General features: G+C 42.4%; 1 protein-coding gene across 3 annotated transcripts in view; it reads right to left on the reverse strand.

Moving 5' to 3' along the window:
* SYNE3 (spectrin repeat containing nuclear envelope family member 3) overlaps positions 1 to 16,311 on the reverse strand; it is a 401,530-nt gene that overhangs the window by 92,199 nt on the left and 293,020 nt on the right. For all 3 annotated transcript variants that reach the window (XM_078660113.1, XM_078660115.1, XM_078660114.1), the window contains one exon: positions 4,684 to 4,842. In XM_078660113.1, the coding sequence (XP_078516239.1) occupies positions 4,684 to 4,842 (159 nt within the window). The remainder of the gene's footprint in view (positions 1 to 4,683; positions 4,843 to 16,311) is intronic.

Genomic DNA, 16,311 nt, shown 5'->3' on the forward strand with positions numbered 1-16,311 from the left:
CCGGATTCCCCATCCCCTATAAGGTTCCTGTGGCACTGCAGCTTAGCCGCAACCTAAAATCCATACAGGGAAACCCCAGAGGCAGCTAGACAGAAAGTCGACAAGGAGGTTCAGCTAGGGTGGGTGGCTGGCCCATTCACCTCTCCCCCCAATACCTAACATGATAGTTTCACCCCTAGGCGTAGTACCTAAGAAGGAGGTAGGTCAATACTGGCTCATACACCACCTTTCACACCCGCACGGGGATTCCATCGATGACTGTTGGAGCAGAACAGCTGCTCAGTAGCTTACGCCTCCCTGGACAATGAGGTAGAACTGATCAAACAGGCAGGGAGGGGGCTTTCTTTGCCAAAATGGATATTGAGTCAGCATTCCGCTTGCTGCCAGTGCACCTGAACAGTTATCACCTCCTAGGTTTCCAGCTAGAAGGGAAATATTACTATGACAAGTGCTTACCCATGGGCTGTGCCATATCATGCACTTACTTTGCGGCGTTTAGCAGTTTTCTTGAACCGCTATTGGATCACGTCTCCCGGAGGGGGGGCTGGTCCACTACTTGGATGACTTCCTGTTCATTGGGAAGGCAGGAATGGGGAAATGTGCAGACCTCCTCTGCCTTTTTGTAGGCTTGACAAAGGAACTAGGAGTACCGCTAGCACCGGACAAGACAGAGGGTCCAGTGGAAAAGAAACAAAAAAAAACCTGCCCGGTAGATATACAAAGGTCCTTCTAAAGGATCCTACTTATTACATAAGAGGTGACACACTAGAGTCAGAGCCATACACAGGTAATTACTTTTCAATTCTTTTTATTAGTATAATTGGCGTTTTCGCTTGAGAGTGGCAGTATTACATCTGAATAAGACGATTTGATCCATCTGCTCTTGCCCTCTCTGCTCTGTTTGTCAATGTAACATTTTCAATCTTGGTTGCATCTACTGGACCGGATGTACCTGTGTGTCTATTTGTTATGAGTGAAGATTTGTGTGAATGTTAGACTGTGTGATGGAACTGTATGTGGTTTGACTTGAGTTTGGTTCGGTGTATGTGGGACAGTCTTATTCATGAATTCCTTGAAATTATTCATAAAATATAAGTATATTTTGTCCTTTTTTAAATATAATGTAACTCGTTTTTATCAAAATGAATCAGATCAAACAATTTACTAATAAAAAGAATTGAAAAGTAATTACCTGTGTACGGCTCCGACTCTAGTGTGTCACCTCTTATGTAATAAGTAGGATCCTTTAGAAGGACCTTTGTATATCTACCGGGCAGGGTTTTTTTGTTTCTTTTCCACTGTTGTATCCCCTGACCTGCCCTGTATCCTTCAAAAACCCTCCGGGGAACCCCCTTCTTTCTTGTTCAAGACAGAGTGTCCAACCACCAAGCTGTCCTTCTTCAGTATAGAACTAGATTCAGTGGGCAGAACATGCAAAAGGTAGGTGAGCTGCGCCAGATCATACGTCTGCAGAAAAATGTATGCTAGGTGAGATACAAAAGCTACTGGGTAAACTGAATTTCGCCACCAGTGTATCCCGGCAGGGCGAACCTGCGCCAGATGCCTGGCCTGGCTGACTAGGGGTAAGTCACAGAAACACCACAGGGTGCATCTTACACAGGGAGTGAAGGAAGACTTAGGGTAGTGGGACACTTTCTTGGCCAATTTCAAAGGTTCGCTCATGTGGCGGGAACTTGGGTGTGGGCAGAACAACTAAAACTCTACACTGATGCAGCAGGTGGTCACGGCTTTGGGGCCATGTATGGAACAGCGTTGGTAGCGGCTACTGCACACATAGGCATTAGGGCAAGACACATCGCAGGTCTGGAAAACTCAATAGCTGACTCCATTTCTTGTTTTTAGTGGGTCAGGTTCAGGGAGCTGGCACCGAACGAGGACTAAGTAATGACTACAATGCCAGAAGCGCTATGGGAATTGGTGGACAAGGACAAGGATAAAGACAGTGTTGGACCACGCACTGGCCCCCAAGATGGAGAAACGATATCGTAAGTGCTGAGCGACCTTCATTGACAGGTTCTGGGTGGGTGCTGGCTGTTAATTAGGAAGAGGTAACAACGTTCATAGACTGGGCATTCCAGAGCAGAAAAACCAAATCGTGGGCTCAAGCACACCTGAGCGCGGTTGCCTATTACTCCAAACTGGCGACAGGGTGGATCCTACGGGGCATTTTTCTGCAAAATGGCTATGTAAGGCTGGGAGAGATTACAGCCCAGGACTAGGGATACGAGGAAGATTGATTTTACAATCTTAAAGAAATCAATTTGCGCATTAGCAGAAATATGCACTGGGGAACATGAGCTGAAGTTATTCAGGGCAGCATTCGCACTGGCATTCTTCAGGGCGTACATGATCAGTTAGTTAGTCACCCCAGCAAAAGGGAGCTTGGGGACGGCATGCATATGCAGGACGGATCTCCACATGGAGGTGGGACACATGGTAATCCACTTGGGCTCATCAAAAACAGACCAGGCAGGCAGGATTGAGTGTATCAAGGACAAGGCCTGCTGCCCAGTATGCCTCATCCAGGGCTATGTGCAACAAGGAGGGCCGGCGCAGGGGCCGGTATTTACACATAGGGACGGGTCTTGCTTCAGCCGGTTTCAGTTTATAGCAGCTATGTGGAGGGCCCTGGGGAAGGCGGGTTTTACACCAGAATTTGGGTTACATTCCTTCCGAATAGGGGCCGCAACCACAGCAGCAGACCTGGGTTATGGCTCTGAACAAATCAAAAGGATGGGGCGATGGACATTGAGCGCCTTTAAAAGATACCTACGCCCCACGGTGTACTGAGTTTTGGTTTTAACCCTCCTTCATCTAAGTCTGTCGGAGGGTCACAAGAAAGTATGGATTGCGGGTCACTCGTACATATCCCAGGCGCAACAGTGGGCAGCGGCACGGCAAGAATTCAGAGGGATCTGGCTCTGTAACACTGAGGTGACCTGGCTAGGAAAATCCGGGTTGAAATGGGACCAGCTGCTGCCCTTGGTGCGAAGGGCGCTCTGGGAGGGTGACTGGCCAGACTCGGTGGTGGTTCACTTGGGGGGTAATGACCGAGCAGCCATTCGGAGGAGAGGGCCTGGAAAAAATTATCACGGACCTAGCCTCCCTAGCCAAGTTAATTCACCCAGCAGATGTAATATGGTCAGAAGTAATAGTGACAGGGCATGGAGGGGAGCCATAAACCAGGGTGCAGTTGAAAAGTCCAGACGCAAACTGAACATCACCATGGCAAAAATATGCAGGTCCAACAGCTGGGGTTTCGTAAGGCATGGGCTGATTAGCCTGAGGTCCCCGGGATACCAATTGGAGGATGGGGTGCACCTAACGGGATAGGCATGAACATGTTCATACTCAACATAGTGGGGGTTCTGGAGCAACTGGGTTTCTCTTGAGCGAGGGTAGGGAGGCGGCAAAGGAGGGAGCTGCCTCCGATTGTTGAACTAGCGTCAGCATGGTGGAAGAAACCCAGAAAAAGATCGAAATGGGAACATACCAAGCATGGGAAATTAATGCATGATGTAAATTGACATAGAGGTACTTGAATAACCAACCGATAAGTTGTGAGATGTATAATCCACGTGTGAAATTAACTGTGACCTTTCTATGCACCATATCATGTCGTCACTAGAATGATTTATGGGAGGAAAGGACGTATTTGGTTAGGGCGCTAAGATGAAAGGGGTGAACTTGCCCCCTGGGGGGTTACCCTACAACAGAAGACAAAGTGCTGAAAAGATCATTTCTACCCACGACAAATAAAGTGTGTGTAATTTTATGTTGGTACGACACGTCGTCCTGCGTGTTTGTGTGCCTGATAGTGTGTTTGTGTACCTTTATGGACACATCAGTCTGCCTATTTCCATGTTAACTCGAGCACTTTTGTATGGGGGTGTTGGCACGTTTGTACATCTCCGATAATATCTGTATTTATGTTTACGAGATCATGATTGCGTGAGCTTAAGTGACATCGTGCATGTGCATTTCAGCCCCGAGCCTGGGTTTCTGTCAAAGCTCCATCACATTAGCAGGTGCATTAACCCAGCGGTTTCCCTCCTTGTTGGGAAGAACTGCTGCGGTGCTGCACAGATACTTACTCAGAGAAAGCGTCCAACCGTTCTATTCTCATCCCTGCAGTGCAAGGCTCACGACGGGGCATAACTGTGTAAATATTGTCCAATTATGGTTTATGATTACAATGGCAAGTGATATGTTTATGATCATCAATCTTGTTTTATGTGAGATATAATAAACTGCTGCCGATTTGCACCATAATTTGACATTTCTTGCCACATAATTTAGGAAACCCTGCCACATTATCTTTAAGATCATGTTTTCAAACTTGAAAGCAAACCTAACTCCCAAGAATGCATCATACTGCAGGCTAAACATACAAGACTGGTTGAAAATCTCACAAATGGCATAGGGACACTTGAAAACTAAAATGTATGCATTCCTCTGCTCGAACTGTGCTTTATGAGTTAAGCTCTGGGGCCCTATGCGCTTGTTTACTTCTCTACCTCTCACCTGTGAAATAAATGATTATTGCTCATTGGACAGGACACCGCTGTTGCTTCCTGGAGGTTTCTTATGACAGCTTGCATTCTGGCGGCAATACAGGAAGCAGAAGCGCCGCGGGTAGAACACTCTAAGAGAACGAAGTACCTGAAATACTTTGAGCCTGGCCTCCGTGGACTCAGTCGTAGCTCCCACGCAGTTCTTTAGCTTCTCGATGACGTCGTTCAGCCACGTTCGGAACTGGTCGATATTGCCCTGGTACTCCTTGTGCTCCGACATGATGTTCGCGAGGAGGCCCACTCTCTCCTGTAAACACGGAAGGACAGTCAGAACAGCAATGGCTGCAGGGCTCGTCAGGCTCTGCACAGGTGACGGTTGAGAGACAAGCCGCGCGCGTCCCTTCCCTCCACCCCAGCCTTATCATAGGCCTGCAGCCGGTGTCTGAGAAAACGTCGCACAACTCGGCCATTCTGACACACATGCAGGCATGCCTCTGTCAAAACGCAATTATGTATTTTGTATATTGCATGCGGTTATTTGGTAAGGGATGAAATTATGTTTTATGTTTCTGTTTTAATAAATTAAATGTATACTGTATAGCAGTGTAATACAATAATTTCATATTTGGTAGCTCGTAGAGCAGAACATATATTTCATAAGCACAGTCACAAAGTGGGAGTTTTATTGTCAGTGAACATTGGGCTTGATCCATGATTTTTTCTAGTCCCAAATACTGGTTGCATTGTGTGACCAGTATTTTTGCAACCAAAAATATTTTTTTATGATCCTACTGATTGAACGAGTAGGTTGGTTGTCAAATAAATGAGAGTGGGTCGCAATTTGCCTTGCCCCATTAATAAACATGACATATGTTGCAAATTACGACACACTCCGGCCTGAGGCCATCACAGGCATGGTGGCCTACTATGGTCAGCAGAGCACTGTAAGTATTGTGCCTCTCACTCCAAAAATATTTTATGTTTTTTTTAGATTGTCTTCGGCTTTCCTTAAAGGAAACGTAGCCGCGTTAATAAAAAAGGTTAGTTTTTTTTAAATTTGTTTGAGAATGGGCAATTGTCTCTTGGACCACTGCCTAGTCCCAACTTAAAAAAAAAAACATTCACAAAGAGGTGGGGCCCCAAGGGGACGCTTTCCTTTTTGCCAACCTAGCTCGGGTATCGGTACTATCAATTTTTTTGCAGCCAGATTACAGTTGCAGAAACATTGATACATCTCCTACTGATTCACAACTTGGAAGGAAAATTGGATTGTAAATTTGCAAGCTTGGGACTTGCCCGGGTTGCTTCGATTAGGAGGTATGGAACGATGAAGTGACAGTAATACATCTATTTGAATGTCCCTATTAGTGTGCATTGTTTATAGCTTGGTGGACTGAGTGCTGAAGTACATATGGAAACTAATCAGTGAGGTAGAAAGCCAAGCTGTGAGACTAAATGACTAGTACTGATGTGTTACCTAAGTACGAATTTGGTAGAAATCTGCCACTGTTGTTTGTTAAAATGTATGCAAATACAGCCTTACTGTGTAATCTAAAATGTGGAAAAAACATGAACTAAAACTTCCAAGAGCTCTGTATGTCAATAAACGCTACCGCAGATGAATGTTCTTGTGAGCTTCTCTGATGGGCTGAAGGTATGATCTTTTTATTTCAAACTCTTTGATTTAACCTAAAAAAAGGTAGTATCTTGCAATCTATATGACACATTCAACCAAAAACACAGTGTGAAGCACTCCTACAAGCTTTAAAAAGCTGCAGAGGGACGTAAAGCAGAAGTGAGGAAACTACCACTATTGGAAATAGATATCAGTGAATGTTCTTTCCTAACCTTTAAAGTTCCCTAGAATCATTTAGTAAGTTATACATACTGTAACTGTGCTTTCTATTTCTGTTTGTTAGCCCAGTAAAACTATTACATAGATCAGCGAATTAATGTACAAGCTGTCGGAAAACCTGGCAGATTAGGACTGACTTAGATTTTTTATCTTTTTGAACTCAAGAAATGAGTTTAATGACTTGTGTACTAATAACAATTGGATCCTGTAACTAGACGTCTGGTTGACTGAGCCGGGCACAACATTCCAATCAGTATGCTAATATTTATTCAGGATCTTAATACTACCGATCCCACTACCAGGATCAACTATTGAGATAATAATTCCAAGCTATAAGACCACAGTGAAAAGGGTTAACTTAAATATATATATATATCACACACACACACACACACACACACACACACACACACACACACACACACACACACACACACACACACACACACACGAACACACACACACACACACACACACACACACACACACACACACACACACACACACACACACACACACACACACACACACACACACACACACACACACACACACACACACACACACACACATATTACCTACTGGCGGTCGCCAGTAGGTATATATAGTTAGGATTTTTTCTCTATGGGATTTTTGAAAATTCTATGTCTAATAACTTTGGCGTTTGTGGACGGAATTGGCTGAAATTTTCAGGAAAATGGCACATTTTGTTTCTGAGCAGCCCTTGAAAATTTGGGGGGGGTTCGTCAAGGGGGGGCCGAGAAAAAAGGGGGGTCCCAAAACGTGTTTTTAACATTGAGTTTTCCATAGGGCGGTTGGCCTCACTTTTAGCCCGAACGGCTGAATGGATTTGCACGAAACTTGGCAAAATTGTAGGGACTGGTAGCCCGATGTGCCTTTTGTAGGTCTCAATATATGTGCTCCAGTGGATTTTGAGAAATTAACGTTTAAAAAAAGATATATATCTGTAACAGCGGACCAGGCAGCGTCCCAGGACGCGTACTTTTCGCGCAACGGAGCTTTGTGAAGCGAAGCTGATTGGTTCTCTGGCGTCTGTCAACATTCCAAAAAGTCCGTAGCGGCCGCCATCTTGTCTCTCGGTAGGATCGAGAGACAAGAGGAGGCCAAAACAAAGGGGGAAATAACCATAAGGGGGCATAGTAGATCCTCGCTGACCCCCTAGGTTTGATGTGGAGGTTTTAAAAGGGCCCCGCGGGGCAAAAAAAATAATAATAATAATAATCGAACGGCTGAATGGATTTGCACGAAACTTGGCAAAATATTAGGGACTGGTAGCCCGATGTGCCTTTGCTAGGTCTCAATATATGTGCTCCAGTGGATTTTGAGAAATTAACGTTCAAAAAAAGATATATATCTGTAACAGCGCTCCGCTTCGCGTAACGGAGGTTTGCGAAGCTGATTGGTCATTCTGTCACTGGGCTATAGTTGGGCTACATCTGGCTGATATTTGGGCTACATTTGTTTTTGTGTGTGTCTGGCGGCCATCTTTGGGCTACATTGGGCTACATTGGGCTTCATTGGGCTACATTGGGCTACATTTGGGCTCCAACATATATATAGGCCAATGTAGCCCAATATATATTTTTCAAAGTTAATTTTCGTAAAAACCACTGGAGCATATATCTTGAGACATAGCAAAGGCACATCGGGCTACCAGTCCCTACAATTTTGCCAAGTTTCGTGGAAATCCATTCAGCCGTTCGAGCTAAAAGTGAGTCCAACCGCCCTATGGAAATGAAGGAAATGAATGGGTAATTTGTAATTAGCAAATAGCTAATCGCAAACTAGGAATGGTAAAGAATCGCTATTTATTCCTTAAAGTTCGCTATTTAGGAAATGCAAAAAACTTTGATGATACATATGGCGGTTCATCTCTAACAAGATAAGAAGCATAGGGATACATTTATGATGACTGGCGCATCACCAGGGATGTGTTAGTCATTCTGTGCCGCTGTTCCGTCACCTATGGTGTGCTGCATTTACAATGCGGCGCATCATGGGGCAAAAACAGCACAGATGCGTGATGTATCTGTGCCGTAAAGGTGGCGCATTGCTGGAGTTGTATCGCAAGTGTGATGAAGCTCCAGCAAGGGTCGGGGGTGCCCCTGTCGCAGGGTTTCTGTTCTCACACAGAACTGTGGACAGAGGATTGGAACCTCGGCGAATTAGGGTGTCCCAAAACTCACGTTAGTAATCAAAAACTCCTTAGCAAGCTAGGTACAGTGTCACATTGGATATAACAAACTCTCAATGTTTAGACAATCCAGAATATGAACTTATAGTACCTCAGGATACGTGGAACTCATGAACAGTCGGTCGTTATATATTTCTTAGAAACCAGAACATGGAGTTAAGAAGAACACATGTGTATTTGAAATGTTTATTTACTAATGCCGTCTTCTCAGGCGTAGTATCTTAGATAATACAAGTACACATATTATCAGTAGCAAAATTACCAGCATAGTTACTAGTACATAAAAAGCGAATGGTGATAGTATGTTAACATGCTGTAAATGAATAAGAGTTAGCAACACTTATAAGCAGCCGCGGGCCGTGGAGGGAGTTACGGTGAGGCAGGGAGGCGGGGAGGGGGAGAAGCAGGGTGGAGAATACAAGTACACATATTATCAGTAGCAAAATTACCAGCATAGTTACTAGTACATAAAAAGCGAATGGTGACAGTATGTTAACATGCTGTAAATGAATAAGAGTTAGCAACACTTATAAGCAGCCGCGGGCCGTGGAGGGAGTTACGGTGGGGCAGGGAGGCGGGGAGGGGGAGGGGCAGGGTAGAGAGGGCTCCACCCTGCTTCTCCCCCTCCCCGCCTCCCTGCCTCACCGTAACTCCCTCCACGGCCCGCGGCTGCTTATATCTCACCCTCCCTAATACACATATTATATTATTTGCTAAGAAGGTCTCTTTGTGTTGGTTTAGGGCGTGCCCATACTTTAGTGTCTTAGATTTGAAGGAATCACATCAGCATACACCAGCTCTCTCTTCATGTGAACCGCATCAACTGTTGTGTATGTGTGTTCGGCAAAGCAATATAAAACCCGCCTCATGCCCAGAATTGGCAGAAGTTGCACTTATGTTATGAGTATGAAGTCGTGGAGATCAGACCTCATAACAATTCTGTATCGTGTTGTTCTTGAAACTTTAGCACTCGCTGTACAGATATAGTTTAACAAGCAAAGCAGATAGTAGAGCAATAACATATTATTCTCATGTAAACCACGATGAACTACTAGGTGGAAAGCTAAAGCAACAACTAAGTGTCGTGTGCAGAAGTTGCAAAAAAGGAAAAATGGCGTTTAAACCGGTAATGAGCCCATGCTAACTTAACACGGTGTAAAGATATCCAGGACCTAGATGACACCTCCCCATGATCCGGAAACGAACTGAATAAGATAATAGAAGTGCCATCTCTTGAGAGCAGATTGCAAGTTTATATGTGGACGGTCCGCAAGGTAAAGCATTAAAAACTAGGAAAATGTAATGCTAAAGAAAAATAAAACAGCCAAGTACTTTATCGAGTCTTAAGCCAATAGGCAAGGTAAATAATAAAAACTTGACAAATAAGTCAATGAATTGTCAATGAAATGCTAGTACTCAGCATATCAAACATGAAAAAGGTCTATGACATAACTGTGTATGCAAAATAAGCTGCAACAGCCTCCAATAGGAAGTCACCGTCTTCATCCGAAAACAGTTCAGCCATCCAATTTAAAAGCGGAAAAGAACATACGTGCTCTCCCAGCACCGGATCCTCTATCACCATCAGAGGACAGCTCGGTGGGTTTTCAAGAAAGCTCTGTTCCAAGAAAGACTGTGCTGCCGCCAATAAATTCCAGGGACCAATTAGTCCATGCATCAATGCCACAGCAATAATCCTTTCGCCAGGACAAACCAACTCGTGAGTAATGATAGGAGTCATCAGCTGATTAAAGTCGACGTCAGGAGAAACCGGTCCGCAGAGACACAAATCAATGGCCCAATCGAAATCACAGGTCAGGCAGTGAAATACAGGCTGGACACAGGTGAAGTAGGAGAATCGAAAAGATAATCCATATGCCGTGCTTAATATCGCCAACGGCATTGTGCCATAATATTATAGCATGCGATTGCGGAACAGTGTCAGCAGCTGCAGGGTGGGAGGTTGCATAGGAGGGACATCCATATTTAAAAATGTAAAAAAGCACAAGAGCGTCCGCTGGTAATGCAAGTAAAAATGCCAATCCACGAAGCAGAGTGGAGAAAATAGAATGAAAGAAAGCAGGGATGACTCCAAAGATTTTCTCAAATGAAGTCACGAGACCACTGGTAACAACTTTAAAAAAGTACGCCAGGGCCTTTGTGGAGGATGCGTTAAAGATAGTCCGAACCATCTTGCTGAAATTGAAAGGCAAATCTGAATTGAAAAGGGTCTGCACCTCTGTACGGGTATTCGCTATGTGAAGCACGAAAGTTTCACGGGCCGAACTCAAGGCCACCTCTCTCTGAGACAAAAGAGCTCTTATTCTTGCCATGCCGTTGAAATCTCTCCCAAGGTTGGTATTTGTGGCCAGATTGAAAACTCCCTATGTTCATGTGTGGGAGAAAATAGAACATTTCTGCAGCAAATAACCCGTTCACTTACTGTTACGATAAAAGGAATACTTTTAATTAACTCAGAACAATCTTCATTATTGAGCATCAAATAACTACCATTTTCCAACAACTTGAACGTGGGGATGATAGCAGGAACTGGCGTGCCTTGCAACACGCAAGCCATATTTGGTCGGTGTTTGTTGCATGAACCGTGTAACTGTATGTGCCTACACATTAGTGAATGATCTGGCGTCTCAGTGCATTCCTCTCCATTCAGATAAACTTCTTGATCATCTTTGAAACATCTGTATGTGTATGGAAGCGACCAGACCTCATGAAGAAAAGCACTACCTAAAGGTTCATAACGACCTATTGGTATATATTTCATACAATTTGAAAACTTATATAAAGCAAAAGGCAGCGTTATTAAACCGTGGATAAGGCACGTTGCCAAAAAACCCGCAATCCTCTGCTGATGATGTCACTGAGCATGTCATGAATGATGTAATATGTGACATCATCAGCAGTGGATTACGGGTAATAGTATCTCTAGTTTACTCCCCTATAGCTGTCTTTCTTTTAACATAAGTGTCTGTTTCCTTCCCTTATACTTACTGTTTTTGGTTCGCTTCCGGTTCGCGTACCGGCGAGCGAACTGGGAAGCGAACTAAGAGAAATAGAGGTTGGCACAGTTCCAAATATTGTACCAATTTTTTAATAACGGGGAGGTAGTTCTGAAAAGAACTTTTTTTTTATTGTTTTTGTTGTTTTATATTTTTTTTATTATTTTTCAGAACATTTTTTTACTTTTTTTGAATTTTTCTGAACAGTTTTATATTTTTTGGGGTTTTTCTTGGAGGGGGCAATGAAAACGATTCATTGTAAAGGGCTCAACAGGAGCAACAAAACAAAAAAAAAGTATTTATTATTTTGGGCGTTTCGTACAAACTTGCATATGATAGTCAATAGCTCTGTTGATCAGAGTGATGCTTCTTTCTCCGTAGCAAATGAATCCATCGCAAAATACGCAGATGTGTTTTACTTCACCAAATCTCATTTGTATATTTGGCACCATCTCCCTGCCCTCTGGTCCCGTTACTTCCGGTACAACAGATCTTCTGGCCATAATAGGGAGATTATCTAGGTCGTTCCGAAACTGTGCAGCACTGTAGTTGTTAGGATGCCACCTAGTCATATGGCGATGCATTGTGTAGTTTCCGAAACTGTATTTTTTCTCGGTTCCTCTGGACAGTCTATCTTGACATATAAGGCAAGTTACGTATCTTGCATTTACTTTTTTCTGACCTTTGGGAATTTAAAAAAATTGCCAAATGAAGTTTTCTTTCCGGTGAGACGTCCTGGGTTCCTCAGGCAAAAACTGCCTCTCTTCCTGCTCTTCCTCGTCTTCCTCTTCTTCCTCTTCTTGCTGAATTATAACTTGAGCAGGTGGTCCACTCTTCCTTGGATGTGGTGGAGGTGGTGGGGAAGCACCAGCTGAAGCTACTAAAGAAGCCATTGCTCAGTGATCACAAAGGGTCTTTCTCTCACAATGATGAAAGTCAGAGTGAGGAAAGAAGGAGGGATTTTCATCATTTGGGAAAAACAAGAGTTCTCAACCAATCAAAAGTGTTCATTTTAGATTATATGACCTAGTCTTACATCATTAGGAAACCAAAAGTGAAATGAACCAATGAAAAGTGTTATTACCAAGTCACATGACTTGCTGTGTTTACGTTAAGCGCTTTGCAGGGCCTCCCGGTTTGCTTCCAGAAACCTGCGCTTTGCGACTCGCTTCGCGTACCAGTTCGCTAACGTAGCACGTCATATGACGTATCACGCGACAGCGTGAAACGTCATGCGGACGGGAGGCGTCACAATGTTGTTTTCTAACGCGGCACTTGCGGTAAAGAAACGTTTACCGGCTCGCGGTCTATTTCGCGGCATCAAGGTCAGCTAACGGGAAGCTTCCCGATTCGCGAAGCGGGAACGAAGAAAAAAAAATATTTAAAAAAAAATTATTCATAAACATATAAAATATATTTTTGGATTTAAAGAAGAATACATTTTACAGCTACAGATATTAGCTGTTAAAAAACCAATGAAATTCACTGAAAAAACCATAGGTTATAGACCATATATAGTTAGGAATTAGCATTTACAAAACCTTGAAAATTCACTGAAAAAACCATAGGTTATAGACCATATATAGTTAGGAATTAGCATTTAGAAAACCTTATTTTACTCACACAAAACCATTGAAATTCCATATATAGTTAGTTGCACTAACTATATATCGCGCACCCGCAATCCACTGCTGATGATGTCACATATTACATCATTCATGACATGGTCAGTGACATCACTGATGACATCTCAAATGACATCACTGATGACATCATCTAGTGTCTGTGTGTTTTTGTAAAGTTTAAATACGTTTTACATATTGAAGAATGACTGGATGTATGGAAGACTGAGTGTGTGTGTGGCTGGCTGGGAGGTGTGTGACTCTGTGCATATCAATGTGTACTTGTATCAGTGATTGTATAAGAGAGTAAGTATGTGTTAGTATATGTGTGAAAAGTATGGTGTTCTGTGTTTAACCATAGATGAGGAAATCGAAGTGTGATTGATTCTTCACAGGACTGACTAGGTGTATGAGTGCATATGATAGTGTTCTAATAATAACTGACTGTATGTATGAGTAATTGTATGGGTGAATGAGTGAATGTGTGTGTAGACGTACGAATCAGTGAGTGCGTATGTAGTAACTGGTATTGGTGTGTCATGATGTCATCAGTGATGTCATTTGAGATGTCATCAGTGATGTCATTTCAGATGTCATTAGTGATGTCATCAGTGATGTCACTGAAGTATGGTGTTCTGTGTTTAACTGTATAGATGAAGAAATGGAAGTGTGATTGATTCTTTACAGGACTGACTTGGTGTGTGAGTAACTCCATGGATGAGTGGCAGTGTGTGACTGTCTGCATAGGTGTATGAGTGCATATGATAGTGTTGTAATAATAAGTGACTGTATGTATGAGTTATTGTATGGGTGAATGAGTGAATGTGTGTGTAGACGTAGGAATCAGTGAGTGCGTATGTAGTAACTGGTATTGGTGTGTCATGATGTCATCAGTGATGTCATTTGAGATGTCATCAGTGATGTCATCAGTGATGTCATTTGAGATGTCATCAGTGATGTCATCAGTGATGTCACTGACCATGTCATGAATGATGTAATATGTGACATCATCAGCAGTGGATTGCGGGTGCGCGATATATAGTTAGTGCAACTAACTATATATGGAATTTCAATGGTTTTGTGTGAGTAAAATAAGGTTTTCTAAATGCTAATTCCTAACTATATATGGTCTATAACCTATGGTTTTTTCAGTGAATTTTCAAGGTTTTGTAAATGCTAATTCCTAACTATATATGGTCTATAACCTATGGTTTTTTCAGTGAAAATATATATATATATAACAGTGATAGGTCAGACCAGAATCATGGGTGCATTCAATTAGACCGGTTGAAACGTTTGCTAATCACTTGTACATTTCATTTGATCCTTTACAAACATTTGCCTACCATGCCCATTGATAAGTAAGTTATTTGCTCAACGCAGAAACCAAAGACCTTTTTTTTATGAATAGGGCCTTCGAGGAATGGTAAACAATCCTTATCAGGACTAATATCCCAACTATGCCTTGCTCTGTGCAGAATATTTGAACAGTGTGAGTTTTGCAATCTTTGAAAAGATACCAGAAATCATCACAGTCTTATATACAAACTAAGACGAGTTTTAGTTACTATTTTAATCTTTGTACTAGACAGCATATTCGAACAGTGGTACTTGTGCAATCTCTGTCTAGATACCATAAGTCAATACTGTCTTATATACAAATTAGGACGAGATGTTTTTACTATTTTTTTTAATTTCTAATCTACTTACAAAAGAACAAAAGATAGGCCAGACTCTGCCTTTCAAAGCACAAAATCCCTTTTTGAAGCTGTGCCAAGATTTGGATGTGATGAAAGCTCTTGGGCAAATACTGTTAAATGCAGTTCAATCAAAAATTACTTCTAGTAAATAAGTAATTATGTTGTACTACAAAGGTACAGATCTGTAAAAGTAGTTAGCTAAAACAACTCAATTACTTCTAATCTGATTACAATGCCCAAAAACAATTTACTCTACGCAATATGTCTTAAAAGCAAGTGGGTGTGCGCATAAAATTTGATAAATTTTGTTGGCTCGTGGAAAATGTGGGAGGTAAGAAAACCATGTCAAAAAACCACCATCGCACCTGTCATGAAAAGAGATTTGTGCTGGCTGTGTCTTCTCAGAAGCCAAAGGATGTAGGCCAATGAGTCTAATGAGGCCTGTATTCTGCCTTGCAGTGACCTTCAACACATTTGAACACTCGTGGTGTTCCTCAGATATAGTGATCACTAAACATGCCTAACTTCTTCACCCAGTTCAAATGCGGGAATACTGCCTGCCAGGTTATTGCGAAGTTTATGTCACTAAGGGCTATACGTAACCTCCATGTTGCCTCCTTAAGCTTATGTGACCCTGTCAAATGGCTAGACTGCCTAGAAGCAACTCAGTTTTGCAGGATGAGCTAGACACACACAATAAAGATAAAAGTATCCCAGAGCCTGGAAGGTTACATGAGCATCAAGAGACATGCAGGGATGTGAATTCCTATGTACATATTGTTTGAGGTCAAGGGCAACACATTTTCATATGTATTTTGTCCTTGGAGCAAGTAGGCCAAACACCCAACAGCACAAGCCCTTTGGTTGCCAGTTTACAGAAACACATTATGGATTAGGGAAAGGCATTGCCTGCAGGTAAGGTAATATTTGTGTCCAGGAGTTAATGCTGTTCAAACTTGTATTTATGGATCATTACTGCAAAACCTTTATTATTAGGGTGAGCGATCTAAGTAAATGTTGTAAGCTCAGACAGTGGTTCCAGTATAAAAATGTGCACACACGTTTTCAATGTTTAGCAATATGAGGCTATGTATACTGCTCCTAAAATGTTTTCTGATTAGATGCAAATATAAAATAAAATGTTCACAAAAAAATGCAAAAACATTTCTCTAAACTACTGTAACATTTTAGGTACCGGTTTGCAACATAATTTAGTAAAATGTGTTGATATATGCTAGCATTCCCCAAAAATATTCATTTTGGAAAATCAGTGTAACCAGTTTTAATAAGATTATGGGAAACATAAAAAATAAACAAGCATTGGTAAAACCAGTAGGTCTGAAATTGTTGGTCAGCCTTCTGGTTTT

Source organism: Lissotriton helveticus, chromosome 9 (genome assembly GCF_964261635.1).
Source record: "Lissotriton helveticus chromosome 9, aLisHel1.1, whole genome shotgun sequence".
Classification (NCBI taxonomy): Eukaryota; Metazoa; Chordata; class Amphibia; order Caudata; family Salamandridae; genus Lissotriton; species Lissotriton helveticus.